Source organism: Vidua macroura, chromosome 3 (assembly GCF_024509145.1).
Source record: "Vidua macroura isolate BioBank_ID:100142 chromosome 3, ASM2450914v1, whole genome shotgun sequence".
Classification (NCBI taxonomy): Eukaryota; Metazoa; Chordata; class Aves; order Passeriformes; family Viduidae; genus Vidua; species Vidua macroura.
Genome location: NC_071573.1, coordinates 38,879,266 through 38,906,594, shown reverse-complemented (window position 1 = coordinate 38,906,594; position 27,329 = coordinate 38,879,266). Strand labels below are relative to the sequence as shown.

Here is a 27,329-nt window from a genome sequence, read left to right as displayed (position 1 = left end):
AAAGCCTCCTATCCTAACATTTACAAACTTGCAAACCAAATCAACTGGTTGAGATGCTGCCACCAGATTTTTGATAGGTACATTCTGTCACAAGTAACTGCAAACAGAACACTTGTCTCTGTGGAGCACAAACACCTGCTCTGAATCCAATGCAGCAGATTTTAATAATAAATTACGTCCTTGAACATGATGTTCTAAGCCTCACACAGCCATAAGTACAGCTGCAAAAGCTGCAATAATTAAACAAAGGAAGTTCAAATCAGCTCTTGAGACTCTGACCCATTCAATTTAAATTTTTACCAGGTACTATTCTAACGTGATCTACTTTGCTGATAGTGAAGGAGGAAGGATGAGGTGAGAGGCTGGCAGTGCTATTTATCAGCAGACTGTGAATCCCTGAAGAGATGGGCTATTAAATGAGACATGATGTGCTAATATAAGAGCCAGACACAAAGCAGCTCGGCTGGGAAGTGAGCGAGCTCTCAGGAGAGCTGAGCTCATTTACATCCCTACTCCCTGTATTACAACCACTTTAATTTCTAAATTAATCACCCAGCTAGAAGGAACACTTTGCTGTGAGGAGCACCTGGAAGCAAAGCCTTTAAAACCATTCAGGAAGCAGCTGATCACTCACCACCTCTGGCACTAAATAATTTATAAATGATCACACTCACAATGAAATAAAAACAGAATATAAAAATTAGAGGAATCTCCCCATCCCCTATGGGGTTTGGTTTTTTTTGGTCAGAAGGGACTGATCACTGTCTATAAAAGTGCAGCAATATCACAACAAAACCACTCAACAGCACAAGCCAAACCCAACTGCAGAAAGGACCTACTTAAACAGAGAGAAAATACTCTCATTCCTCTAAAACTGCAATGCAATATGAAAAAATGCTTATCAAGACTGAGTGCTGTGCATATTAAAACAATCATCATCAGGTCTGGCCTTTGCTATCAAAATAAGCAAAAAAATAAAAGTATCATAAAATCCAATAACCAAAACCTCAATTCTATAGAGCAAAGACACCAAACCCTAGTCAAAGCTACTGTTTCTCATCTTAAAAATCCAAAAACTACAAAGGAATGACTCAGCAGGATACTGCATCTTGTCAGTTATTACCAAGAAAGAACAAGATTACTTTTCAGAGAAAAGTGAAAGCTTCCATGGCAACAGCATGATCCAGAGTAGTTATGAAACAGGTAGGCTTTTTGGATTTGCACCTCTGTGGTGCAGAGATAATTTGGTACATTTAAAGTAACTCGATAAATTGCATTCAAGTGAATAAAAGGTATTTTTCAAAATGGTGTGAGATTATGAGGTAAATGTTCTGACAAACAACTTCTGTAGGATTGCAAAGTGATGCAGAATGTTTCTTCTAGAAGGAAAAAAGCATCCAAAAGTAGGATTTCATTGATATTTGGCAACTGCAAAAACACCAAGGAAAATGATGGTGCAGGGGAGATAGGACAGGCAGGAGGTTAACACTAAAAATTCTTCACTTTGCTTAAACATGACTTAAATTAACATAATTTAATGCAAGCCCCTCAGTTCTAAGTAGTTCTTGATGTAAATATAAAGAGTATTTTTGTCATTAATATGTTATGATTAGATGTGAGGCAGACCAATAGCGTAATAAATAGTGGTTTTACACACTTTACAGACATGAAGGGATTTGACCTTGGATGTTGAATTTTCTGCCAACACCCATTTATAGTGGAATTAATAATCCCTATTTCATGTACTGAAACCAAGCTCCAAGTGATGCAACATTCTGTGAAAAAGGAGAAGCAGTGGAACTTTTAAAAAGTCACTAATGGAGTATTTTATTATCCAATTTATTATTTTATTATACTAATGGAGTATTTTGTTTTCCTGGAATGAATATGAAAGAAACAAATCCTATAAAGCTCATTTTCAAAGCAGGAAGAATGCTGTGTTAGAAATACCTCCTGAATTAATTTACATGTCAGCTTTTCCATAAAACTTGACAAAGGCAAGAAACAGTGCAGAGAAGGGATCACTTGCCTCAAGCTGTTCATCTTCCAGGAGTTTTATCACCAGCCATCTGATGTCATTGACTGCCTCGCTGTTGTTGAGGAAGATGAAGAGATTGTAGAACACCATGGTCTGGAGGTAGGTTAAGATGGTGTATCGGGCATGCCAAGAATTGCTTTTTGCTATCTGCAGTGAATAAATCAGGGTGAGAAGGCAAAAATGTCAAAGAAAGCAGGCCCCTGATGGAAAGTGAACAATATTTAAGAAAAAAGCTTCTGGAGGCAGTTGCAAAGAACTTCCTTTATTCAGGTAATTTTGTTTCATAGACCTTTTATCTCCAAAATAGGCAGTTATTATTTAGGCAATAATTTTCACAGGCTTCACTTCCACAGCAGATTGTTAAACAGAAATATACTGTAAAACCCTAAAAAAAAAATCAGATTCAAGGGCAGTTCTTTAGCTGAAGACTCATTCTGAAACTGGATTTTGAATCGTTACGCTCATGAGGAGACTTAAAGTGATCCACTACTGAACTAAATGTTAATATATCAAAATACTGTTCCATTTGTTATCAAAAGTAAGTGGCTTAAATGTTAAACAAGATAAACTTACTAAGTGTTTTAAAATACTTTAAATAAAACCTTTCAGATCTGAATCAGTATTTGATTAGCTTAGAATCATAAGTATTGTATACTCTTAAATAAAAAGCAGAGGATGCATGAGATGAGAAGAAGCTTTAAGCTGTTTAGACCACACTCACTTGTTTTAGCACCTGAAGTACCAAAGGCACTTGCTGAGGATACAGCAAACCCTGAGACATCAAGGACAAACACATCTTAGCATCTCTTTTGAGCTCATCGTAGCTGTTGTCGTTCTCCACAGGTGCAATCTAAACAAGAGCAGGGAGGGAACAAAACTCTGTTAGTAAATAGGCACTGGTGACAGCAAAATCCTCAAAACAAGGGTAATCTTACGAAAGGACAGCATCTAGGAAAAATACATTCAATATAATGCTGAAAGATTAGGTTAGCTGGGAAAAACAATCAATATGACATTAAATATTCTCAGTAAATGATCAAGATATCCTGGTGAGATTTTTGGTTCCCCACTGCTATTCTCTTGGTATCAAACCCAATTAAGTTCATATTTTAGATCCAGGTCCAAAATTGAGACAAAGCTTTACCAAGGCCACTTTCACTTCAATAGACCTTTATTTTATGTTCACACAGATTACTGTGTTTGTGCACTTTGGGCACACATGGATTATTTCAGAGAGGTAAGACTGGATGACACAGATTCAAAGAATACAAGAATCAGAGGAACAACAGGAGCTGCTCAGAAAGAATTGTGTAGTCAGGAATTGTGTAGTCAATTGTGTGTCAAGAATTGTGTAGTCAGGAAACAAAAGAAAATAACTCAAGGTCCCTTAGAGAATCATGGAATGGTTTGGGTCGAGATGTCAAACATAAAACACAACCACTAGAGCTGGTGGTTCAATGCCACGTGTAACGTGGCCTTGGAATATTATAAATATATATAAATAAAATAACTTCAGTTTATTTTTATAATCCTTCTTTAATCAAACATAACCAATAAAGGAGAAATTGAAGGCTGTACCTTGAAAAACAAAGGTAACAGCTGGAGCTGCTCCGTGACAGCTGTAGAGAAAGAACGTCCTGCACTCGCCATCAACCACTTCAGAACTGTTTAAATAAAGAGAAACTATCACTGATTAAGAAGAAAAATATTAACAACTCTGCTACACAATTTGCAGACCTCAATCACCATGTGCTGAAATACCCCCCATTCCTTGAGCTCCTTAACTCACTGGTTTTCAAGAGTTTAATGCCCTGAGTTCGCTCATCTTGTTCGCCGACTCCATTCTCTTCCATAACATGATTTTGGATTTCTTCATCTGCTTCCATGAGGGGTTTGAGGTTTTCAAGTATCCGGGTAGTAAATTCATGGACACGAGGAGATTTAGTTGCAGCAGTGTTTGGCAAGGAAACATCTATCATGAATATGTAGGTCAACACACTAAAAAAAACAAACAAAGCCAGCAGGAGCACACAGTCAGCATGACTCTTGTCCAGAAAACAGTGACCTGTGAACTTCAAATGATCCAAGATCAATTGGGTGACCTTTGAGGGTTAATACTTAAGAGAAAATTTCCTCTCATCTTCAATTCAAAGCTATTTAAAACCAAATGTCTCTTCTAAGAGCTTTAGAGATGTCAAACATAAACACAGACAAGAAATTGGTAAGGCCCTAGCACAGGTTGCCCAGAGAAGCGGTGGCTGCCCCTGGATCCCTGGAAGTGTCCAAGGCCAAGCTGGATGGGGCTTGGAACAACCTGGGATAGTGGAAGGTGTCCCTGCCCATGGCAAGGGGTGGGACTGGAGAAGCTTTAAGGTCCCTCCCAGTCCAAAACATTCTGTGAATAGACAAATGAAAAGATGAACATTCTATGAAAAGACAAATATAAAGAAGTCATCTGAATTTCTGAAGCAAGTCTCTTAATTATACATCTGATTTTTGTCACAAGCATTAATGCTTTTCAGGTTAATTACTTAGCTACCTGACTACCCAAATAAAATGAAGATTTAAAACCCAACAAGAACTGCAGCAGACAGCACTAACCTTCCTATTCTCTCTCGGACATTCTTGTAGACCTGGGTGAGTTTGGGCTCCAGGTACTTGAGCAGCCTGTGCAGCAGCTCTGGCACTCTCCACTCCTGCTGGGCAAGGCCCCCTTGCAGCACATAAAGCCGGCTGGGAATCAGAACAGCTCATTTTTAGTCATACAGAACATTCCTCCTTCCCCCAGTCCCCTCCAGACTTTGTTTGGGAATGTGCACAAGTATGTCAGTGCACCAGAGTGTCCTTCAAAGAGCAAAAATGGGTAAAAATTGCCCAGTGAAACAACAGCCTGCTCTGCCAGCCCCAAACCTTCCCATCCTGTTAATTGAGTTACATAAAAAATATTACCATGAAGAACCTGCCATTGTTTGGGGAAAGCTATTTGGAAAGCATTGCCTTTGTTCCCCTCCCCTACAAGGCAGCTGGCACAGCATCCTCTCAATACAGCTTATCCAGGCTGTATTTCCTACTCTATTCAACCACAATAAAACAGTTCAAATTAATTTTACCAGGCATCTACAAATGATCCTCCTTCACCACTCAGTGGAGATTCCAACAGCAATTCAAACAACCAGTGCAGTTTCCTAGGATCTCTGCTCTCCTGGAAAAGAACAGGGATCAAAGATGTAAGTAAATGAGACTGGTTTAAAACATAAATAATGTATAAAAAAAGGTATAAACAAGGAAAGTTCTGACAGATTCTTTTTTTGCATCCCCTGGATTTATTTATTAAATAAGGGCAATATTCAGGATGTTTTCATAATGAACTTCAATAGAAGAAAAACCCAATAAAACCATACACAGTTTTAATTAATTGGTAAATACAATCAGAATAGAAGGAATTTTAGCTTCATTTTTGAGATATCTGAATAACCATGCCTGAATTTTGCTAACTAGGGTTCTGGCTGACAAACTACACTGAGTTCTGCTGAGTGATGTGAAAGAATTATTGACCCAAGATATTTGTGACCTATCACTGACCCTGCTGCCCTGCACCACAGCTTCCAGGTCACTGCAGGAATGTTAATCCACAGTGGATCCAGCTTTAGAAGACAAAAAATGAGATACTTACACAGGAGGTGGCAATGCAGGTGCCCCAGTCATTGTATGTTTCCACTGTGATGTTGGATAAAGCTGTTCGAAGCAATGGACACAGAAGGTTCCAAAGTTTTTCCACCTGCCCAGCAAAAACACAAGAGACAAGATTTTACTATTTTACCTTTAAAAGATTTTACCCAGCCCAGATATTAAAATCTCTTCTTTATTTTTGTACTGATTCTCCCAGGATTATTTTTTGGCATAGACAGCTGAGCCTGAATTAAATAAATATTTAGCAGTCTAAGGAGGATGTAATCACTTATTCCTGTTGGAAATTACAAACCACATCAGCTTTGCCATCTCCTTTACACCAAACTTTTCCTAGTTTTAATACTGGAGCATATTCCTAACACCTGGCAAGAACAGGAGCCAAACCGAGCAATGAATTGCACTCCGAGTTTGGCAATCAAGACCTCAACTTCTAATAGAGTTAATAATTCAAAATTACTCTTTAACTTCCAAGAATGACTCAAAAATACTGCTCCAGCACCTTCTCAAAGGTCCAGTGTTTAGAACCTCTTATGAGGCCAGCTATGATTTCAGCTAGACATCTCTGGGTGCTTTCATGGGAGTCTGCAACCAGTTGCTCCAAGTGGGGCTGAAGAATTGGCAAAAAGGCATCATCAAAGTTTCTGAAAAGGCCCTGGAAAATAAGAGGGGAAAGGGTCTTCAGGAACTATCTAAAACACTGTCTTCCCAAGAACATCATAGAATTGTCAAACACTTGAGTTTGAATGTGCAGAAAGTGAAATTACTTTGCTTTTTTTAAGAGCATTATACACCAGTGTCCTTCAGACCATTACAATACTCTAAATATGTTTCCTTAAGTAGTTAATCAGAAGAGAGGATTAATAGAATTACCCAGAGCAGCTTTAAAAATCAACGTTTTGCATCAGTATGAGCCCAGAAGTCTGTGGCTTTTCCTCCATTTTTGTCTACAAAATGAGAGCAATTTAGTGATTGAACTCTCCTTACCTTGAAGAGGCAAAATCTGCGAGGATTAAATTTGTCTTTTCCCTTTCTGTCTTCTAAAGACAAAAACTTTATTAACTGCTCAACAAACTTGGGATCAGAAAAGTGATCATATATAATTTGTTCCTCCTGTAACAGGAAGAAAAAAAAGGATTAGCTTTGAGGTGTTTGCTTGTCACAGTGATACCCCAGTCTTTACAAGTCCCATGTTTCATTTGCATTCTCAAGGAAAGAAATGTCTTGGTTATCCACTTCCCTTTGCATTTTATAGGGGGGGAATTACCACAACCCCTAAAAATTAGTCCTTCCCACTGTCATTAATGACCTTGTTTTCAAGTCTGATCATGATTTGAAAGGGAACAAGAAGGTGTCCATTAATACAAATATTCCATGATCCCTGAGAGAAAAGCAGCAATACATTAAAATAACAACTCCTGCTGGTATGCTGACAATAAGAATTAGAAAAATACAATTAAAAGCATCTTGTGGGCATCTCCACAGTTATCTGTCAACAATATCAAGAGAAGTACTATTAAAAAAATCCCCACAAACTTGCAACTTTTACCTCTGTCAGCTCATCTCTCCTTCGCCCAAGCTTTGGTTGCTGCTCAGCTGGAGCATAAACTGTCATAGTTCTGAATATTAAAAACAAAACATAAGTAATAAAAATAAAAAATAAAAACACACTAGCACATGTTGTTGCTTTCTATGGTGTTGTTTTCCATGTTCTCAATATTGAATAGAACTTATCCTCAACTCCAAAAGATTGAAATTTAAATAAAATTTACAACAGAATAAAGTTTGTTGTTAAAGGTTTTGCTATACAAGCAACGTAGAATTATTAGGGATAGAATACTCTATATGTATCTAATTTCCAATATGAATATTTCATTTTAACAGCAGCAGTTTAACAGCCATGTGGAATTTGTGCCTATTTGTTCCTATAGCCCATAAAGAGAGAAACGGGTAGGAAAGAAATAATAAACAAAAAGCCCCAAACCAACCAACACAAAACCCACCCAGAAATGGTAAAACAAGCAAGAAGCACAAAGGACAAAATAAATTGCTTTTTTTTTTTTTTTTGTGGTTCAATCAATTTAAATACATATATACAAGAAAAAATAAAAATCATAATAAACCAAGATTTTATTTCCCACAGAATTTTTCCTGCTGATTCTCCCAGCTCCACCTCAACACTAACACTACTCACTGGGGCCAGGTGTAATATCCCCAGTGTGTTTTCTCCACAAAACAGCAGGATTCCCAGGCTTCCTTGGTCTTTGGCAGGCTCTGGCTGTTATAGTGCAGCCACTGGTTGTCAGCTCTGTCACCAGCTTGGATGCTGGAAGGCTTCAGGCTCCTACCTGATCCAAGAGAAAAATCAAAATTAACATGCATAAAAATGATAAAAATATATAAAAATTTTAAAGGAGACATACAAATTGTTCTCACAAATTACAAGGTTTTCAGAGAGAAAGTAACCCCCAAAAGCAAAAAAAGCCCCAAACTGAAAAATTACCAATTATACTACTTCTGTATCATATTTACCTATTTTCTTAGAACATTAACAAACAGGGACAAAAGATCACGATTCTATTTTTAATTTAACCAGAAAAGCTTTAAATAACATTTTAGGATGAATGTAAGGTATGTCTTATATTGAATAAAACATACTTATTTTGTAAGGGCAGATGGGCACTTTCTTGTGTGTTCTCTTAAGCTGCTTAAGAATCCCAGCCACAGCTGAGATGGCCACCTAAAGAAAAGTAAAAAATGGGCATTAATGTATTCATTTTATACATTTCCCTCAGAAGGATGTGGCTCATCATCCCTAAAAAGCCATTGAACGCTGGAGTGAACCCATAAAGAAATAATCCTGACTATTTCAGGGGATACAGGACATGAATTACTTTAGAGTCCAGAAAACTCTCACTAATAATTTTGTTTTAATAATTTTTTGGGGGGAAAAGATGGTTTGTTTTGAGCCTCACTGAGGCAGCAACAGAACAGACAAAATACATCGATGGCTCCCTTCAAATAACAAACTGCAGGTGAGAAAAGCAGCCATCTGCAAAAGAAATTCTGCAAAAGAACTCTGAAATAAATAAGGACACAGCCCATCCCACATCTTCACAGTTTACAGATTTACACGTGTCATGCTACAATGTTGCCAAGATTGCCATTTCTTGGACTGGGAATTTTGTGCATGTGCATGGCTGGAAGGAGGAGGAGGGAGTTCCATCTCAGTTTTTGTGCTTTATCCCAGCAAAACCCTATGAGCACTTGATATAAAGGCCAAAGAGCTGCAGACCCAAAGGAAATCCTCCTCCTGGGCTCACCTTCCGAACCACGATCGCATCATGGTTGAGACACTGCACAAAGAATTTTATGGCACGGGGGGGCAGGATCCTGTCATCCCTCAGCAGCAGGGACAGGAAGCCAATGCTTATGTGCTCGAACTTCCAGGGCCTGAAAAAAACCCCAAATATTCAAAACAGAGTGTAAATACCAAAGTTTATGTATTGGTTTTACTCAGAAATTATTACATGTATTAAGATCATGGAAATACATAAATTAATGGCACTGCTGTAATCAATAAGCTTAACTCATTTTGGGAAACCTCCAGTGTTCTGGGAACACATAGGTGTAAAAATATAAAATACATGGTGTAAAATACCTATAGGGATATTATTTTAAAAGTTTTTTAACACAAATACTATGGGAACAATTAGAATCTATTCTGATGTCAGTGTTACAGAGAGAACCAGAGCTTTTTTAATTAAAAAAATATAAAAAAACTCAGTAACAGGCCAGACTAATTAAGGAAAAAGCTGAATCATCACATCCAAGATGTGATGATGCCTTATATTAACAAATCAAGCTTCCAGTGCAAATAAGTCCAAGACCATGGTAACTGTCCTCCTGGATATTGATCCATGCAACCACCTCCAAACCACCCTGAAAAAACGCTTTCATGCACAAAAAAGGGGGACTTACAGATTTCTCTGCTCCACACAATCCAGCAGCATGTTGACCAAATTTTCATAGTTCCTGAGAGAAAGAGAGGGAGTTTATCAATCACATGGTATTGAGAAATCCATTGAAAAATAGAGGAAAAGTTCCTCAACAAAAGGTGCGTGAAGGTGAAAAGGAAGAAGCAAAGAGGAAATAGAAATGTAGAGAGAAGATGCAACCCAACAATCCTTGGACATACTGGATTTTTCAGTGTAGCCACTTTGGATTATGACATTTAATGTGCAGTTCAAGGAAGCTGAACTCACCTCAGAGCCTCAGCATTCTTCTCCTTCTGTCGCTGAATCCCCAACTGAATTTCCTCTGATCCCAGAGCTGGGAACTCTGAACTTGGCTGTCCTGACTTCTGCAGCAGAACAGCCACTTCCATGCACTTCTCTGGAACCTGTTGATGGACAGTGCAAAGATCTGGGACTTGAACTAACAAGTTTTTAATGTCTCTGCTTTGGAATCAGCAGAGTACAGAATTTCCTTGTCCATAGAGACAAGCCTGAACACCAAGGAATTGTTCACTCACTGCAAAATCCAGCCCAATGGTTTCATACTGCCGATGGATTTTCTCTGCTAGATCATCAAAGAGTCTGACTATGGATGGCTTTTCCAAGGACATGGCTTTGCTAAGCCCAGAAGAGACAATTGCTGGCCACGTCTGTGCTATACAATCCCAGTCGTGCAGATTGGCCAAGCACACCCCGCTATGATTCCCAAGAAGACAATATAAGGCACCCTGTGGAACGGAAGATGGGGTTTGGGAAGATTAAAGCTCGGCTCATCCATGATATTGACATACGCACACACCCACACAGAATAAAAACTCAGCTGCAGCTACCAAATCATTAAAATGTCCATAAACATTCAGCGTCACTGTCAAATTACTGAAGATTTTGCAGAGTCCTCTTCATTTAATAAGACTGGAAGCCCTGCCAATTAATTTATCCACAGATTGGCTGCCTGATTTCTCAATTATGTTAGAGGAGATGATTCACAACTGCTTCACCTTGACTACAGCTTCTCAATTTCCATTCCATAACTTAAAAATAGGTGCTAACTCACATTTTGGTAATACCTGAGCACACAGGGAACATGTTTAAACACAGTATTTCTCCTGAAAATAGATCTGATACAAATAATTCCTTCCACCAGTCATACCTATTAGCCATGAAAATATCATTCATGCTGATACACAAGCAAATCCCACTTTCCCCATTAAAAATTCTCATCTAAAAACACTTTCAAAAGACAGCCACAAAAACAAGTTAATGAGGCAGTACTTTAAATTGCTTCTGAGTGACATCTTGCCGGTCGGGACGCAGGAATTCCAGAACTAAGGGAATGATATCTCTGCAACAGAAATTGTAGGTTCCCAGAGCTGTGAAGAATGCTTGCTGAGCTTTACTTCTGACCTGAAACAAAAAATTTACTAGATAAATGTAACATTCTCATCTATTATTTATGCATTAAGTTTTTATCATGTATTTGTACACAGAAACAAAATTATTTGTGGAAGGTTGTAAACACCACACCTTGTTTTATAAAAACCTACTTCTTGTTTCTGGCATTTACATGAGAACAGCTACAAAATTACAGCAGATTCCTTATGTTGCCAGAAACCAGGTGTTTTTAAGCACATTTGAAAGCAAACAGCCAGAACAATAGATTTAGGATGTAGAATCACTTGAAAGGACCAACAAAATACTCCATAAATCTCAGTTTAAAAGGGCTGCTCCTCACCTGCCCATAAGAACTCGTGGACAAACACAGAAGATCCCTGATCATCTCCTGGTGGGAAGTTTTGTATTCGCAGCCTTCCATTGTCAGAGTTCTCAGCTGAATTCATGGGAAGCACAAAGAAAGGACAGATTGTTTTTACTTTTCACACATATAAAAACACCAATGCGGGACTATTGTTATGATGACATTTAGCTAACTATGCAAAGCAGCTTTTCAAGCAAATTAGTGAGGACTGAAGGGTAAGAATTACCTCATGCTGCAGCATAACCCTGTCAATCAGCAAGGCTCTGATGTGTTGCTTCTTTCCTTGAAGCTGCAAGAAAAGGCATCCTTTGGTTTAGATTTCAGTATCAGATCTGCAAATCAGGAACCAAAGCTTCACAAAGCCAAGTCACTGACCCTGTTCTCCATTGATTTTTTCACTAGATTGAAGCTTTTCCATCGTGAATCAAACTCATGCTTATGAGACCCTTGGAACTGCAAAACATCACTGATAATCTGTGGAAAGAAAGAGAGGATAAGAGTGATTTTTTTGCAAAACAAGTCATCTGGCCTTAAGTTTGACAAACGTAAAGCATACCTTTATTATTAGAAACAATGACTTGGTATCATCTTCTGAATTATCAAGAATGTAATCTACAATTGGGAGAAATGAAATTTATAATCAGACAGGAAAAGAGCTTTAAAAATTAGCAATGATTTGTTTCTGCAAAGCTTAACTTTCAGAATTACAGGCAAAGTAAACAAATACAATTTCCTCATCTATAAAATCATACTGAAGTGTGACACTGTTGGTTTTAGTTACAGGAGTGGTCAAACTTACGCAGCAATTTCCTTGTAACCCCTGCAATTGTTTCTCTGTAATTCTCCCTGGATAAATCTAAAAGAAAACAAAACATTTTCTGTTAATCATACAACAGCATTAAGAGCAATTTATTGTGGAAAGCCAGAGCAGACTATTCAGAACTGGCAGTATGAACTATTATAAAAATAACCATTTGTTATATCTAAGGACATGGCTCTCATCAGTTTATCACCTCAGCTGCTTGGGTTTTATAGGTACACAACCTTCTTTATCTGCGTTGACAGTTGGTTTTATTTTTAAGTTCAGGCAGTTCATTTGGCTTATGGGAATTGAGGAACACACAGAGCTCCCATCCCCAGCCAGATCCACATCTCGTGTATCACTGCTGAAAATAAAACTGTGTGTACACAGAACTCTGGTGTTGGTCATAAAAACCCATTTCTACGAGAAGAAGAATCAAAATTATGGTCTCCAAAATAACCCATTGTTTTTGCAAAAAAATAAACCAACTCAAAAACAAAGCAAATAAAACCCCAAAAAAGGAAAAAAAAAAAAAAAAACACAAAAAAACCCCCCACACACACAAAAAAAAAACCAAAACCCCAAAAAAACCCAAAAAAACCCCCCAACACTTAAAAGCCTACCTGAACAGACAGGGATCTACTCACCATATTCAACACCAGTGTACAGCTTTGTCTCTTCCAAAGACACCAGACTTGGGACCCTGCATGACAACGAATTAAGTATTATTACACATTACACAAATAATGAGGTATGTGCATTTCACTGGCATTTAATTCATTTTAACAAGTTAAATTTCACAGCAGTAGCACACAGACTTCTGGATTTAGTAATAGTATTGTCTCAGTTCTCACATTTATAAATTAACCATTTAATGGTTAATTCAATGGGTTAATTTGATTAAATTAACCATTTAATGGTCTGACCCTTTGGGTCAGACTTTGTCAGAGGCAGGGACACCATAAAGACACCTTGAACCCAGAATTTTAATTTCCCAGTTAACAGAACCTCTTCAGTTCTATTAAACAGGCAGGAATTTGGTCTCTGTCAAACCTGTGAACACACTCATTGAAACACACATGGCTCCCTGTTGTAGGGAAGGACAGGAGAGTTTGAGTCCTTTCCTGACAAGTGAATTTTCTGTATCTTGGTATCTACTATGAATGTTCCCTAAAAGCAGGCTTATAGCAGCAGCTGTGTGACAACAGCAGTAAGAAAGCATAAAACACAGCATGAAGGAACATAATCAATGAGAATGTTTGGGATACAACATAAATGCTACTTACAGATGAGCCACCCTTTCTCCTTTGAGAGGAGGCAGAATGTTCCCAGAACCAATCAGGCAGTTGTGCACAATGGCAAGACACTGCTGCACATCATCTCTTAAACAAAGATGAAAACCTGGTTACTTATCTGTTAATCGCTTGAAAATACACAAATGACAGACCACATCTTTTTTGTGAAGTTTTATGTAAGTTTTTTCTTTAGTTGCAACACTTCTAAACACAGGAGGAAGAACTGCAGAAATCAAGCTGGGCTTTTTTGAGACAACCTAATTTGTTTACAAACCCTAATATTTAACTTCATTTTCTGGAAAACATGGGAGGTTTTATATTTCAAAACTGTGCCGGTAAAATAAACTAATGTGAAAACTGCTCTGATGAATTTTATCTAAATCTCAGATAAAACCTATGAAATAACTCCTTACCCCAAGGCCAAGACAATTCCTTCTGTCCATGGGAAGGATGAGGGAATACTTTAGGAGTGCATATTTTACAGTCTGAAGATAAATTAAAATGCAAAATGTGAACAAATTTTTTCCTGTGTTACTTTAAGGGAATCTTGATGCTATCTCAGCTAAGTAGGAGCTTTGGAAATCTTAAAATAACATCAAAGTGCAACATTATAGTATTTTCCTCTCAATTTTTGTACTGCCTGTGTGGCTGGCAATAACTACTAGGAACGGATACGTGCACCTTTCTCCATCCTACCTGGACATTTCCAGCTCTCCAAGTGCATAGAGCTCCAGCCTGGTGAGCTCAGGCTGCAGGAATGTATCCAGCAAATAAAAAGCAAAGCTTATTTCCTCAGATGAAGGAACATGCCACTGGATGTCCAAGTTCCACAGGTCACCTGGCTTACCCCAGTCCTGGGGCAAATAAAGATGCTTCTTATTAATCAAGCTATTTGAATTGTGTTTAAAAAAAAAAAACCAAAAAAACCAAACCATTTAATATTATTAAAAAAAACCAAACACATGGGAACTAGCTACTGCTAGTATCACTGTAGTTATCCTGACAAGTCCAGGAAAAACACCATTACCATAAAATCAAACAGAAATCCCAATGTTATGTATGTCTACACATACCTAGAAAATAACACATATCTGAAAGCACTAAAAGGAAAAGGACTGCACTGGTCTAACTGAAATATAACTTAACTATTCCTTTGACTGGATATAAATTCATACACATTTTTAAGTACAACTCAGACTTTTCATACTCCCATAGAGAACAGCAAAGTCATTATGAACTTTTTCAGTTTCAGAGGAGGAATTTAAAATGATTGTGTGATTGTTGGGTTTTTTGGGGGTTTGTGGTTTGTTTGTTTTGATGGGGGTTTTCAGTGCTTAGCATTTAGGCTATTTTTGCTTGTTTTTAAATGATTAACTGGCCCAAATTGATATCTCCATCAGTTACAAAACTGGACTAGCTTTCAGTAACAAGAGATTATCTGCAATTGGCAATTATGTAAAAACATTTTTCAGCAAAATGCAGTTGTATATTGAAACAGGCCAGCTGAAAATTGCTGCCTTTAAACAGAATATTGATAAATTGACCTCAAAGTCTTAACAGCAGAGCAGCATACGGCTTCTGACAGTTGCAGTAGCTTTTAATATTGCCACTTCTGCTTTCATTTTATCTCAAGCTTATGGTAGAATCATTATTTGTCATTCTGCTGACCTGTAAAACACCGCATCTCCTTGCTGTGTATTAACTTATTGTAATCATGCAATCATGGTAAAAAACACACATCAGAAACCACTAGTAAGTCATATAAAACTATTCAAAACTATACAACTACTCAAACAACAGTCAGTATTCATTTTTTGATATCAATATACTTTAAATCAATTGTCATTTCCTTTCTATTTCAAAGCCCAAAGCATCACTTTGCTACCATAGTCCAGAAACCTCCAAATAAAACCACAGCGCATACAACTGACTTTTATAATAAAACAAACAAACAAAAAAAAGTAAAATCCTCTAATCCTAAATAAATGAAAATCCTTGCCTTGATAGGAAAGTATTCAGAAAGAGGCTTGTCAAAGCCACCTGGCACACTGCAGTACTCTGTGGGGTAGATAAGTGTAGCAGAACGAAGAAGATGGTGCAGTAGGTTACAAGACAGAATGTAACCCTGCTTACAGGTTAAGTGTAGTGTGCGCTGCAGTATCTTCCCAAACTGCTCCCTGTACAGTAGTAGCTTCTTGCCATCCACTCGAGTGATCTGGGGGTGCAGAGAGACATTGCAAACATCAGTCTGGTCCTGCAGGGCTGGACAGGGTCACACTCCTCAGCCCAGCTGGGCCAGGCTCCTTTCTCCAGCTCCCACTGAACTTGTACACAAACCAATGCTGCCACAGCTGCTGGTAAAGTTTCAGTGATACCGTCTGCTTGACCCCATCCTGAATTTTCTAGTAATACTTCTGCATTTTCTTAAATTAAAAATATTTCTATTTACCAAAAAGCTTTTTATGTTTCTCCCTGCATTTATCCCTGTTCTTTCACTCCCCCTCAATAGCTGCTTTAATGTCATCCCACATGCAACACTGTGCTTATTTGCTTCAAATAACAGCCACTCGTGTTGCATTCAAAGTTAGGTAAAAACCAGACGCGCTCCAGTGCCATTCAGACAACATTTACATTGCTTTAATAGAAATTTATATTTTTCTCCTTTCAGGGGCAGGATTAAGCAGGATGCAGTGACACACCAAGCATGGCAAGAACATTTTTGGGAATACCTCTGATAAAAGCTGAAGATTCCAGAGCAGCTCCTTATCTAGTTCTTCATCATGTAATACATCATCATCTAGAGGAACGAGGGATAAGCACTGCTGTCACCACACTGCAGCCAAGTTTTCCAAATAAGCTGCCTCAGAATCCAGATGCTTCCATCCCAAAAACCTGACTCCCAACCCTCCAACTCACAGTGCACCCATGTCCAGCTGGAAGTCACTTTAGCTGATGTGCGGTCCAGAAATTGAGGAATGTCTGGAGACATTTCAAACTGCCACATTTTTAATGTGGTCTTGCAGCCGGACAGATTTTGGCCTTGAAATTACACAATTGTTACTTTGGGGTTTTTAGAGAGAATAATGGTTTTGTCCATTGCTGAAATGAACTTGGGGAAAACATCCAGAAGTTTTAGGTATTCTTTTCATGCTTCACAAAATCAACCCAAAAGCAAGCCATTAACACTGGAAATGTTAGAAACTTACTGCCTGTGAGGTGAGTTATGACATTGCAGCAATGTGGTACAAAAAGCTTCAAGGACTCCTCAGGGCGGCACTGCAAACAACATAACAAAAAGTCCATTTTAAAACAAAATATCTGAGGGAATTCAGCACACACACTGATAAATATCTAAGACTAGATTGCATCCCAACTCCAATTCAACCTACAGACAGCCTGACTTCATGATTCCCAGTCAATAAAACCTAAATTTAACATAAATGCAAGATAAATACTGCATGAATTAATCTCCTGAAATACTGCTATATGCAACAAGCTAATTTTAGAAGACATAATAGTAAGAGCTACCTGTATTGACATGAAAAAACACAGCTATTACACAGGAAAAAGCAGCAGCATTAGCTATTTTCTTTTTTAAAGAGGGAGTGAAGTTACGAGGATTTTCTCTCACTTTTACTGCAGCTCGGCACATATCGGCAACCATTCGACCAGCAACTCTTGTCTCAAATATATTTGAAACAGCAAAGTTGAAAACCTTCTCCAAGGCAACCTGAGGACAAAAAGACGGAGATTGCTTTTTAAAAAAAACCAAATTAGGTATCTCTAAATGTTTGATGTTACAAAGAAGCACTATCTCTAAATAACCCTGTGTTCTCTTAAACCAAAAACCTAGAATTCATATGGAAAAAAAAAATCAGAATAGAGAGCCAGAGAAAGTAGCTCTGTGGAAAGTCTGAAATGTTCTCTTTGGGAAGAGAAGAGGTGGATAACTCTTGATGACTAATATAAGTTTACGGTAATTCTGAAAAACTACACAGAAAATGTTTTCCAGGAATAAGTCACAGGCTGATGACAGGAAAACTTATTTTACATGTCACAGTGAAGGAAAGCCAAGACATCCCTTAGTTAACAAATAGATAGGGAATTAAGTAGCAACTATTTAAGTAATTTTAAAGCAGATTATTTCCATGCAACACCTTGCAAGGCAAGCTCAACTATATACAATATAGATTCCACAAATACTTTAATAATGGACAAACAGGAAAAATACAAATTAAATACTTAACGACAACAAAGAAATAACTTAAGACTTGCATTTACCAAAAGATTCCAAAAAAAAATCATACCCAAGTGCCAAAGCCTGGCATCTCCAAGTATATATTTATTTAAACAGAAATACAGTAACCCAAACTACAGGGAAAGAAGCTGTCCATATAATAACCCACATTGTCTACCCTCTCCCTCTGCATTATTTTAATCCAGGTAATTTTTCTGATCCCATAAACCACACAGCGCCTTGAACGGCCTCTTTGGCCCAGCTGAGGAAGTGGCAGGGAGGGGGAAGAGAAAAGGAAAGCGGGAGCTTGGTGGGTCAGCATTATCAAGACAGGAAAATCCACAACCTAAACTGATACAGGGATAAAATAAACTGTTGGAATGATTTCTTCTTGTGTTTATCATCAGTTTGCAGGAGAGCTCTGTAGGGATGTAGATAAAATCATGAACCAAACTAACAAGAATTTAAGCTGCCCCTCAGTCCTTTCCTTGGTTAAATGCAGAAGTTCACATTCACAAAGGAAGGAAGGATTTGAATGCACCAGTTGTTGTCAACCCAAAATTAAGGTTCCCAAAAGAGATGAAAAGCCCATGTTCTACATACCTTAAAGATATCCTTTGAACACTGGGTAAGGATTGTGCTGAAAGTAGAGGAGAGACCCAGTTCCACCAGACTCTCCAAATGAGTCATTTTCTCTGTTTCAGTCTCCTCTCTGGTTTGTTCTAATGTGCTGCTCTCTATAAGTCCAAAACATCTACACAAATAAACCCAGTAAGTGCAGGGTTAGTAAGTGAAACTGGAAAGTTTGATAAAGTTCTTCATGTAAAGCTTTCCCCTACCCTTAGCTCACTCACCTATCCATAAACTGCAGCACAAAATCCTCAAATTCAGCAGATGCAGAGCACAATTCTCTCTCCACCTACAGTTTTCCAACACAAAGGAAACACATGAGGTTGGCTTTTATTAAGGAAACAAAGTTTATTTCCTGTATTAACTACTTCCAATGTCCATGTGAGAACATCTTCCAGTGTATTTCCCACCATACAGACTCAAGTGCTCCAGGAAACAGTTATTACAGGTTCCTGACATTGTCCTGTCCTAATTTCCTGGCCTGGATGTGTATCCAAATAACCTCTCCGGTGAAATCAGGTCTGCCTCCATTGATACAACCTTTGGCCTCACCACTGATCCTCCTTTGCAGCAGGAGGTCAGCAAGTGCCAGGGGTGCTGCCAGACCTGCTCTCCTGGCAGAGATTTACATTAAATATTCACTGAACAAACTCCTCTTCATTTTTGAGTGCTGCTGCTCTGGAGCAATGAAATTCATCTTTTAATTTGGGCAACCTGCAGCTGTCTGTGCTACAAATTGTCCCAGCAGCAACCAGGTGTGGTGATAAGGGGGATAAGACTCATTTTCTAATGCTGTTACTATCTCCTGACTGGAAGAGATTAACAAATATCTGGAGTGAGAGCAATAGAATCTCAATCAGGGAAGGGAAACAGGACTTTAAAGAGGAGCAGGGGTTTCTTCAGGAAGAAAACAGCCCTGGAAAACAAAGGAAAAAAACCCATCTAATGCACTATCTAAAATAACTACAGAGTCCAACATCCTCCTCAAGGCAGGGAAAGCTCCAGGTTAAATGACACCACACAGGGCCCTGAGCAATTTAGTTTTGACATAGAAACATTAAATTGCCTGAATTTAACATTCTCTGCAACAAGCTGTGACTAAGAACAATTGCTAAAGCCTATCTGTACACTGGTATCAGCTCCACTGATAAAAACAAACAGGATTCATATATTTGCATACACTGCTAGAAATTAAATTGAAAACTAAGCTACAGCTTTGTTTTTATACCAACCCATCACTCTTACCTCTGAAAGATCATCTCTTTCTTGCAATACAGATGAGCAATCTACTAAAGGCACCAGAGTAGAAAATGTTGCAATGAACTGGAATGTAATCTGTTGAGAGGTACAAACAGCTCTTTAATGAGTGTTATTGTATCTACAATCTACAGTTAATGTATAGGATCTAAAGAAAATGATACTAAAAAACCAAATAAATCCAGAACTCAATTCTTACACCCTAAAACTTCAACAGCTATTTCAGATTTCATATATAAAACTTAATGGGCAGCACTGTAAAAACAGTCTCAATTTTTAAAGTAATGTAGCCATTCTTCTATGCTGACCTTCAAAGCTACAAAACCCCAATATCTACATTAAGTCAATTAATATGAATTTCTGAAAACATGGACTTCTATAACTTAATATAATGAAAACCTAGTGATACAGGGCTTCCTTTTGATCTTAAAATACTACGAATATTTGCAAGGAGATGCGGAGCAGCTATTTAATTCTGTTTTTCAGAACAGCCCAAGAAGTCAGTACAATGCTTATCATTACTACTCTGCACTGTTAAATGAGCCAAAGAGGCTCATAATTGTGGATATTCTCAGTTCAGTCAGAGAGAAAAAAAGAAGGTTTTCTAACCAGGCCAGAGGCTGGGAAACAGTTGGGAAAGAATGTAAATAATTCTCTAATCTCTCTTGTTATTCACATTGTTTATAGATATGTTCTGCCACTGAGCGTCATTCACTGCACACCAATGGTGTGACATGTTTTTACTCTAAGACCAATGAAATTAGTCCGCACAATGTTCTCTATATATAGAGCGGTGCATTTGAAATAAATCAGTTCATTCTCTTGCCTTTGAATTGGCGTAATTTCGTTCCCGTCCTGCTCAACGGCGACACACAATATTAAATTTTTATAAATAAAATTGTGCAGAAAAAAAAAGGCTGATAAATTCTGGACATGGGAGTTAACCTGCTTTCAGAGAAATACAAAATATTTCTATATAAAATATTAGTTAGTTGGCTGGTTATCTTCTAAAAAAGGCAATATTTGTACACTCACCATGCACTTGCTGAAGTCATTTGGGTCTACCCCAGGCAAGGCTCTCATCAGCAGAGGTAGCATATGTGTGGGACCCTCAGGAAACCACTTCCCCCCAGATACCAGGCTCCGAGCCACTCCAATGACACAGCTCAGGGTGGCTGTGAGCTGATGAGGCTCTGTCAGGGTCTCAAGTGCAGGATATGTTCTGTAAAATGGGAGGCAGGCAGATGGGCAACAGTAATGTTTCTAAAGCCTTCTAAGAAAATAGAAGTGGACTGCACATGGCATTTTCTGCATGAAAGACAAAAAAAATTTCATGCTTCCAAAATTGTTTTCTTATCATTTTCCAAAAGATTTAATTTTGTTTTGTTACAATGCTCCCTCCATTGGATCAGTGCTATCCACCACTGGTTCAGGATTAAAGACCATCTGAGATGCTGCAGCACAGGAATTAAGAACTGCATCCAAAGCTACTACGATTTCCCTGTTTGGACTTGGTGGAAATGCCAGCTCTACGGTTCTTGTGACAAACATAAAAACGTGCCTTGGCTGCCTCTAAACAGGGAGGGATCTCTTATTTCATGTTATACTAAAGTCCCAACCTCTTTATCAAAACCTGGGAGTTACTGTGATTTTTAAACCTAATGTTTTTCAACACTTAACACTTTTTAACAACACTTCCTGCTGTTACCAACAGCCTCCAGACAGGAGTCACACTGCTCTGCCCTACGTCACCCAGAGCACACCTCACCCAAATCACCTGGAACTGCAGACAAGACAAACATTCCAGGGATAGTTTGAATTACAGAGAAGATGTTGGGTCTGCTCTCAAAACAGAAAGGGCACCTCTACCCAGCACTGCTGTCCTGCTCGCAACTGCTGGGCTTGGGATGTTTTAGAAGAGTGGATTTATTGAGTTTTTACAAACAGCTGCGTCAGGGAGGTGTGGAACATGGGAAGGGCTCTTCAATCAAACTCAATCCTCTGCTGTTTTATTAAAGTACAAAAGGCTGCATAGGGAACACAGACGGGCTAGGAGGAAAGATTTCAGTGGAGCAGGTAGGAGCACCATTTTTCTTTGGGAATTTCAGGCCTCAAGGCATTAGAAATAGTACAAACCAAGTACTTCACCGGGGCACACCATCTGACAATTACAAAGTCACCAATGCCAGTGATTTTAGAACTGTAACATGCTCTGAACCAAACAGAAATATAAACTATATCTTTATTGCTACACAACCATCCCATGTATCTGGAACCTACCAGGTGGCTTATGAATAAAGGATGCAAAGCTGCTTTTTCAACTGATCCACCCACTATCTGATACAAAATGCTCCCAGAAATGCAAGCCACCTAAGGACTGCCTACCCTAAAGCATACGAGCTGTCAACAGCTCCCCAAACTATGCCACTTGCCAGGTGTTTAAAAAAATAAACCAAACAAAACAAATAAAATTAATTTAAAAATTGACTTCTCCCTTGCTCCCATTCTGACTGAGGTGATTGCTCAGGAGGGTGTATCAGCAGCTTCTCTCACTGCAGGCATTCATTCACAGCAAGCAATTAATTTATTATTTAGTATGACTGCTTTTCCTATTTACTTCTTGGGAAGGGCACACAGATGTTGCAACGCTCCTCCAAAACTTACCTCTCAAGTACAGGTGGAATTACTAATTCAGGACGCATCAGTGCAAGGTTCTGCAGGGCTTGGGCAGCCTCCAGGCTTCCAGTTTTGCTGAACATTGCCAGGAGAACAGGCTGGATGATGCACTGCACGAAGTCTGTCACATCCTGGTCGGTGAGTTTGTGGCTCTCAGGGACAGGAGTTAACCAGGTCACCTTCTTGTAGCGCTCGCGGTGCAGCCTCCTTACCACACCACTGGGCAACCTCTGCAGCAGCTTCATCAGTTTGTTCTGTGAACAGGCCAGAAATGCTGGTCAGTGGCTTGGCAGCAGCACAACCTGAGCTGCTCAGGGCACAACAAAAAATGAGTCAGGCAAGATCTTGGAATTACATGACCACAATAAGGGAACACTCAGAAGGGCTCTAAATTACAATGTTCACAATTTGCCGCTAAACTTTGTTTCCCAAAATATCAGTAATTGTGCTGCCAGCACTGTGCCTTATGATTTAAAAAGTAATGAAAATCACATCATTAAACAGTCAAGAATCAATATGATTTACATAATTAGGACATCTTTTGGATCTTTGGGAGCATTCTCTGCACATTCACATGTAAGCAAATACCCTGTTCAAGAACAAGCCAACTCCCTTGGCACTGCTGTGACCAGCCTTGCTGTTTTAATCTCTATTTTCCACCAGCTATCACAGGGAGATTTGCACATTCTTTAACAGAAGATTCCTCTAGTTACACCATCGAAAAATTATGTTTCAAATTAGACTATGCATTAAAAATCCTTTTTGCTTTGTTTAATAGAATCACAGAATGGTTTGGGTTGGAAGGGACCTCAAAGCTCATCCAATTTCAACCTGCTGCCATGGGCAGGGACACTCTCCACTAGAACAAGTTGCCCTAAGGCCCATCCTAGATTTTTATAACTTGAAGGCAGTAAGTCAGTAAGAAAAAAGTGATATCACACAGGTAATACTGACAGTGTGTGTGAGCCTCATTTCAAGTGCTGACTTATTTTTCCTGGCTATATCCAAATTAGATGTCTTGCTTTGGACCTCCGCATTGACATGAGAATAGGAGCATCGTTCGAATGACAGTGCAATCATGGATCTTGATAATTCAAGGCTCCAAGCACCACACATCAACAGACAATCTGGAGCACACAGGGCCGACAGGTTGAAATCCCAGCCAAAGTTCTCATCTTGACACCCAAACCACTTGACTCACCAGCCAGCGCCCGTTATTTGAGGGATGGTAAAAAGAAGCAATGCTATTGAACAAGCCAGACAAGTGCTTCTGCACCAGCTTACTTGGTCCACCCTGAAACAAATAAACCACAGAATCTTATCACACAGACCAAGACAAAATGAACAGGTAACAGCAGCATGAGGCACAGGAGTGTTCTCCCCACAGTAAGACTTCAAAGCAGCAAATCACATCCCACCCTCGGCTCAGTACTACGAGCAAATTCTCTCCACCCCATCTGCCAAGGTTCACACTAAAACAGGTGCCTGTTCTTTTCCCAAATGCCACAGGCAGCAGCTGTAACACAAACCTTTCCAGCCCCATTACACACTGACAGTGGAACAATGGACTTGACAATATAATTTGGGAAAAAAAGCCCAAAACCACACTTCTGCAGTGAGCTCAGCAGAACAAATATTCATCTTAAATACATATTTAAATGTTTGCATTAATTTTTGTTTTATTTTATGAAGTAGTTACTCACCATCATGGCTGTGATCCACATGACTGCATGTCCTATATCGTAAGCATTTGTTAAGAATCTTGGAACAACAACCTGATTGCTTCCCACTGGCAGATTTAAACTCCTTAAAATCCTAGTAAAAATCTGACAGGAAGAAAAACACATATTGGCAAAAATTAATTTTCTAATCCAAAGGTGTTTTAAAAAACCAAACCCACCAAGCAAGGTAAGTAAGGCATATCATGAAAAGAGCACTGTTACCTTTGGTACATATGGATCCCAGTCTATGTAGCCAATGTTGTCAGTGGCCAAGCGAGCAAAAAGATTGACTAGGTGCTGAAAATAACCAGAAAAAAGGGAATATTCATTAGAATATATGGAGAATAAAAGATGCAAAGCCCTCCAGGTACTTCACAAACACACGCTCAATGCTACCCACGGCACTAAAAGCACTTGGGAAGGGATATTTCACTCCATCAGAAACAACAAAATGTGTTTCATTGGCCTAAAATAGCATTTATACAGAGACATGCAGAAAATTCCACCAACTCATCCATCTAGCTTTTCCCAATATTTAGCTGTTTAGGACAATTAGTTCCTGCAGGATACATCCTGCTCATATTTAGCTGTTTAGGACAATTAGTTCCTGCAGGATACATCCTGCTCAGTGTGTGCTGCTGGCTGCCACATTTTTGTGTTTTGGTTTAAACCCATCAGTGGCTTGTAAAGGTCACAGGCGTCAGCTGTCAGCTGGGAGAGCAGTCTGTGACTGCCCATGAAGAATTAGACACTCCATCACCAGAAGACAGCCTCAGGAGGTGAAAAGGAAACTGGAAGATGTCCTCATGAAAGACAGTTATCAGGACTGAACCAAAAAAATAGGAGATGAAGTATCACTCTTGTATCCTAATGATGAAAAGCACATCACCCACCAACTCTGCTTTTAAGAGCTTCTCCAAATCAGGAAAGACCCACCAGGCTCTCAATGCTTCTATCAGTAATTTGAAGCAATGACAAAGCCAAAGGGAAGGGCCTTAAATAATCCTGCCTAATTCCGAGACAGATAGCCCAGAGGAACAGGTCACCTCTCAGGATGAAGGACATGACAGCTTTGGAAAACTCCCAAATTCAATTCAGGACATCAGACACAGCCTGAAGACAAGGGTTACATTTTCTTTAATGATCTGCGTTTTTCATTAGGTATGAGGAAATACACATTGAAAAAAAAAAACCTTACTTTGCACACAAGGAATTAATTCCACAGCTCCCCTTCAAACAGCAAGTCTAACTCCTGGCAAAGCAAGCTGAGGAAAAGCTTGCAGGATACAGAGGCTTAAACTGGATTGCAGAGTCAGAACCCATGTGTCAAATTATCTGCATCCCAACCTGATGGAATGAACCTGACTTTAGGAAATGGACATGACAGAAAAGCAAACGAGAAGTGAAAGCTTAGGGGAAAAAAAGTAAGCAAACCGTCAGTATACAGTGGAAGAAAGAAAAAATGTCAGAGATAACTTGTGAAAGGGTGCTGATGATTATTTGTTACACAGTTTGACAGAAACAGACTAAATCATGATGTTCAAGTGCAGGCTGCCACAGTTCTGCCAGAAGGAATAGACAGAATTATGGGTTTTTTGGGGGGAAGAAAGCCATCAGAAAAGTGCAAAAGTGAACACAGAATCTCAAAACCAGCTTTGGCATCACCAGTGTTTGAATCTGGACAACTGCCAAGTGCTGGGTCCAAGGCTGCCTCCCTGGATTTGTGATGGAAGGCAGGAAGACCCACGGAACGTGCAACCACGGTGGTTTGGAAATCAGCTTTCTCCTCAGACATGGAGAAGTTCTCCTTGTGTATCCAGGCAGGAGATTAGTAAAAGGAGACAGATGGCCAATGAGCTTATGTTCATACTGAGCAGAGAAAGAAACTGGGGATAGGCCAAGTTTCACTGCAGCAAAGCCAAGGCACAGCTCAGCTGACACCAACAGCACCTGAGCTGCCGCTGGGGCTGCCTCTAGATAAGAGTTTTTAATTTCCCAGCTTTGGATCTCCTCACATGAGGCACACACCAGGGGCATACAGATACATGGCAGACTACTTGCCTTGAAAGATACAGCCCAAGGGAATTTTTGGGCAAGGGGAGTGCAGGTTCTTTCTTGTATCTCAAAGATGACAGCAGCTCATTGCAGTGAAGGCAAAATATCACCATCAAAATTAGGGACCACCCAAGATGTATTAGAAGACAGAACAGAAGCGTAATTTATAGAAATCACAACTGCACTTCGCATAATTCTAAGTATTAGCAGGCAGTCTGGAAAATGCCAGCATTCCCAAGGCTAGAATGAAAAGCTGCCTGAACTGGCCATTAGACAATGTTCACCAAGCACAACTGCAGTCTCATTTATTTAGACAGTAATTGCTTGCCAACAATAATGAAATTATTGTCTCTGCTTTCTTGTACTTGTTAAAGCAGAAGGGAGAAAATCATTAAATCACTGTTCGGCTTCAATTCCTTGCAAGCACATTGTAGGAATATTTAAATGAGGATTTCTTCCAGTGTAGATGAAAAGCAAATACTTACCCCTTCCCACTGGGGAAGATTTTGAACCGACACCCAAAGGCCTATAAATTCATCAAACCAAAGCCTGAAAGAAAATGGAAGCAAAATAATTTAAACACTGAGAAAGCAGCTCCCTCATTGAATATTTATCCCTCATTTTGAGAGGTGGTTGCAGGAATTCACCTGTCCCTCAATTCATTCAGCAAGAACAGAGATCAACATGGACACACTTTTATCAATTTGCTGCTCACAGCATATTCCCAAATCTGACTTCTAGTCCTTGCTTTTTTCTCTTTATTTCTCCTCTGACTCTTTTGGTTCCCCTTTCACACAACCATCTTTCCAGGAGTTTCCTTATCTACCTCAGCTCTACCATCCCAACAGATAAAAATAAATTACACTTAATCTCCCTCTGCCTTGCACTGTGAAATTTGTCCCTTTTGATCAGTGGTCACAAGTGTCATTAGCTCCTTCTCTGAATTCACCTGAGGCCAAGGATGCAAACCCTCCACACCAGTCTCTCACTTAAATTCACCTTTACAAGCTCCACTTAATTCAATTTAGTTTGATTTGCTGTGTGCTTTATTCAGTAGGGAAAAGGGACTAAGATTCCTGCAGGTTCCTTTTACCAAAGAAGCAGGTTGACAGTATTCCTGTCTTGAACTCCTGCTAAAAATGCTGCTGAGAAGGACAAA

General features: G+C 39.1%; 1 protein-coding gene across 2 annotated transcripts in view; it reads right to left on the bottom strand.

The window, feature by feature from the left end:
- The window catches only part of PSME4 (proteasome activator subunit 4), a 44,497-nt gene that overhangs the window by 5,115 nt on the left and 12,053 nt on the right, over positions 1-27,329 (bottom strand). The window contains exons 6-43 of one of the 2 annotated variants that reach the window (XM_053972726.1): positions 26,656-26,719; positions 24,338-24,412; positions 24,098-24,220; positions 23,596-23,688; positions 22,383-22,648; positions 20,754-20,940; positions 19,707-19,796; positions 18,686-18,750; positions 18,435-18,585; positions 17,226-17,324; positions 16,801-16,870; positions 16,324-16,391; positions 15,594-15,809; positions 14,291-14,448; positions 13,586-13,681; positions 12,947-13,002; positions 12,297-12,353; positions 12,054-12,109; positions 11,873-11,971; positions 11,724-11,786; positions 11,474-11,569; positions 11,014-11,145; positions 10,260-10,469; positions 9,991-10,127; positions 9,707-9,760; positions 9,049-9,178; positions 8,384-8,465; positions 7,920-8,073; positions 7,275-7,344; positions 6,713-6,838; positions 6,228-6,380; positions 5,712-5,816; positions 5,149-5,240; positions 4,640-4,771; positions 3,828-4,036; positions 3,617-3,702; positions 2,760-2,888; positions 2,030-2,185 (exon numbers count right to left, since the gene is read on the bottom strand). In XM_053972726.1, coding sequence (XP_053828701.1) covers positions 2,030-2,185; positions 2,760-2,888; positions 3,617-3,702; positions 3,828-4,036; positions 4,640-4,771; positions 5,149-5,240; positions 5,712-5,816; positions 6,228-6,380; positions 6,713-6,838; positions 7,275-7,344; positions 7,920-8,073; positions 8,384-8,465; positions 9,049-9,178; positions 9,707-9,760; positions 9,991-10,127; positions 10,260-10,469; positions 11,014-11,145; positions 11,474-11,569; positions 11,724-11,786; positions 11,873-11,971; positions 12,054-12,109; positions 12,297-12,353; positions 12,947-13,002; positions 13,586-13,681; positions 14,291-14,448; positions 15,594-15,809; positions 16,324-16,391; positions 16,801-16,870; positions 17,226-17,324; positions 18,435-18,585; positions 18,686-18,750; positions 19,707-19,796; positions 20,754-20,940; positions 22,383-22,648; positions 23,596-23,688; positions 24,098-24,220; positions 24,338-24,412; positions 26,656-26,719 — 4,405 coding nt within the window. Of the gene's footprint in view, positions 1-2,029; positions 2,186-2,759; positions 2,889-3,616; positions 3,703-3,827; positions 4,037-4,639; positions 4,772-5,148; positions 5,241-5,711; positions 5,817-6,227; positions 6,381-6,712; positions 6,839-7,274; positions 7,345-7,919; positions 8,074-8,383; positions 8,466-9,048; positions 9,179-9,706; positions 9,761-9,990; positions 10,128-10,259; positions 10,470-11,013; positions 11,146-11,473; positions 11,570-11,723; positions 11,787-11,872; positions 11,972-12,053; positions 12,110-12,296; positions 12,354-12,946; positions 13,003-13,585; positions 13,682-14,290; positions 14,449-15,593; positions 15,810-16,323; positions 16,392-16,800; positions 16,871-17,225; positions 17,325-18,434; positions 18,586-18,685; positions 18,751-19,706; positions 19,797-20,753; positions 20,941-22,382; positions 22,649-23,595; positions 23,689-24,097; positions 24,221-24,337; positions 24,413-26,176; positions 26,252-26,655; positions 26,720-27,329 lie in introns of those variants that run through there. The other variant, XM_053972727.1, reaches the window with a different exon arrangement.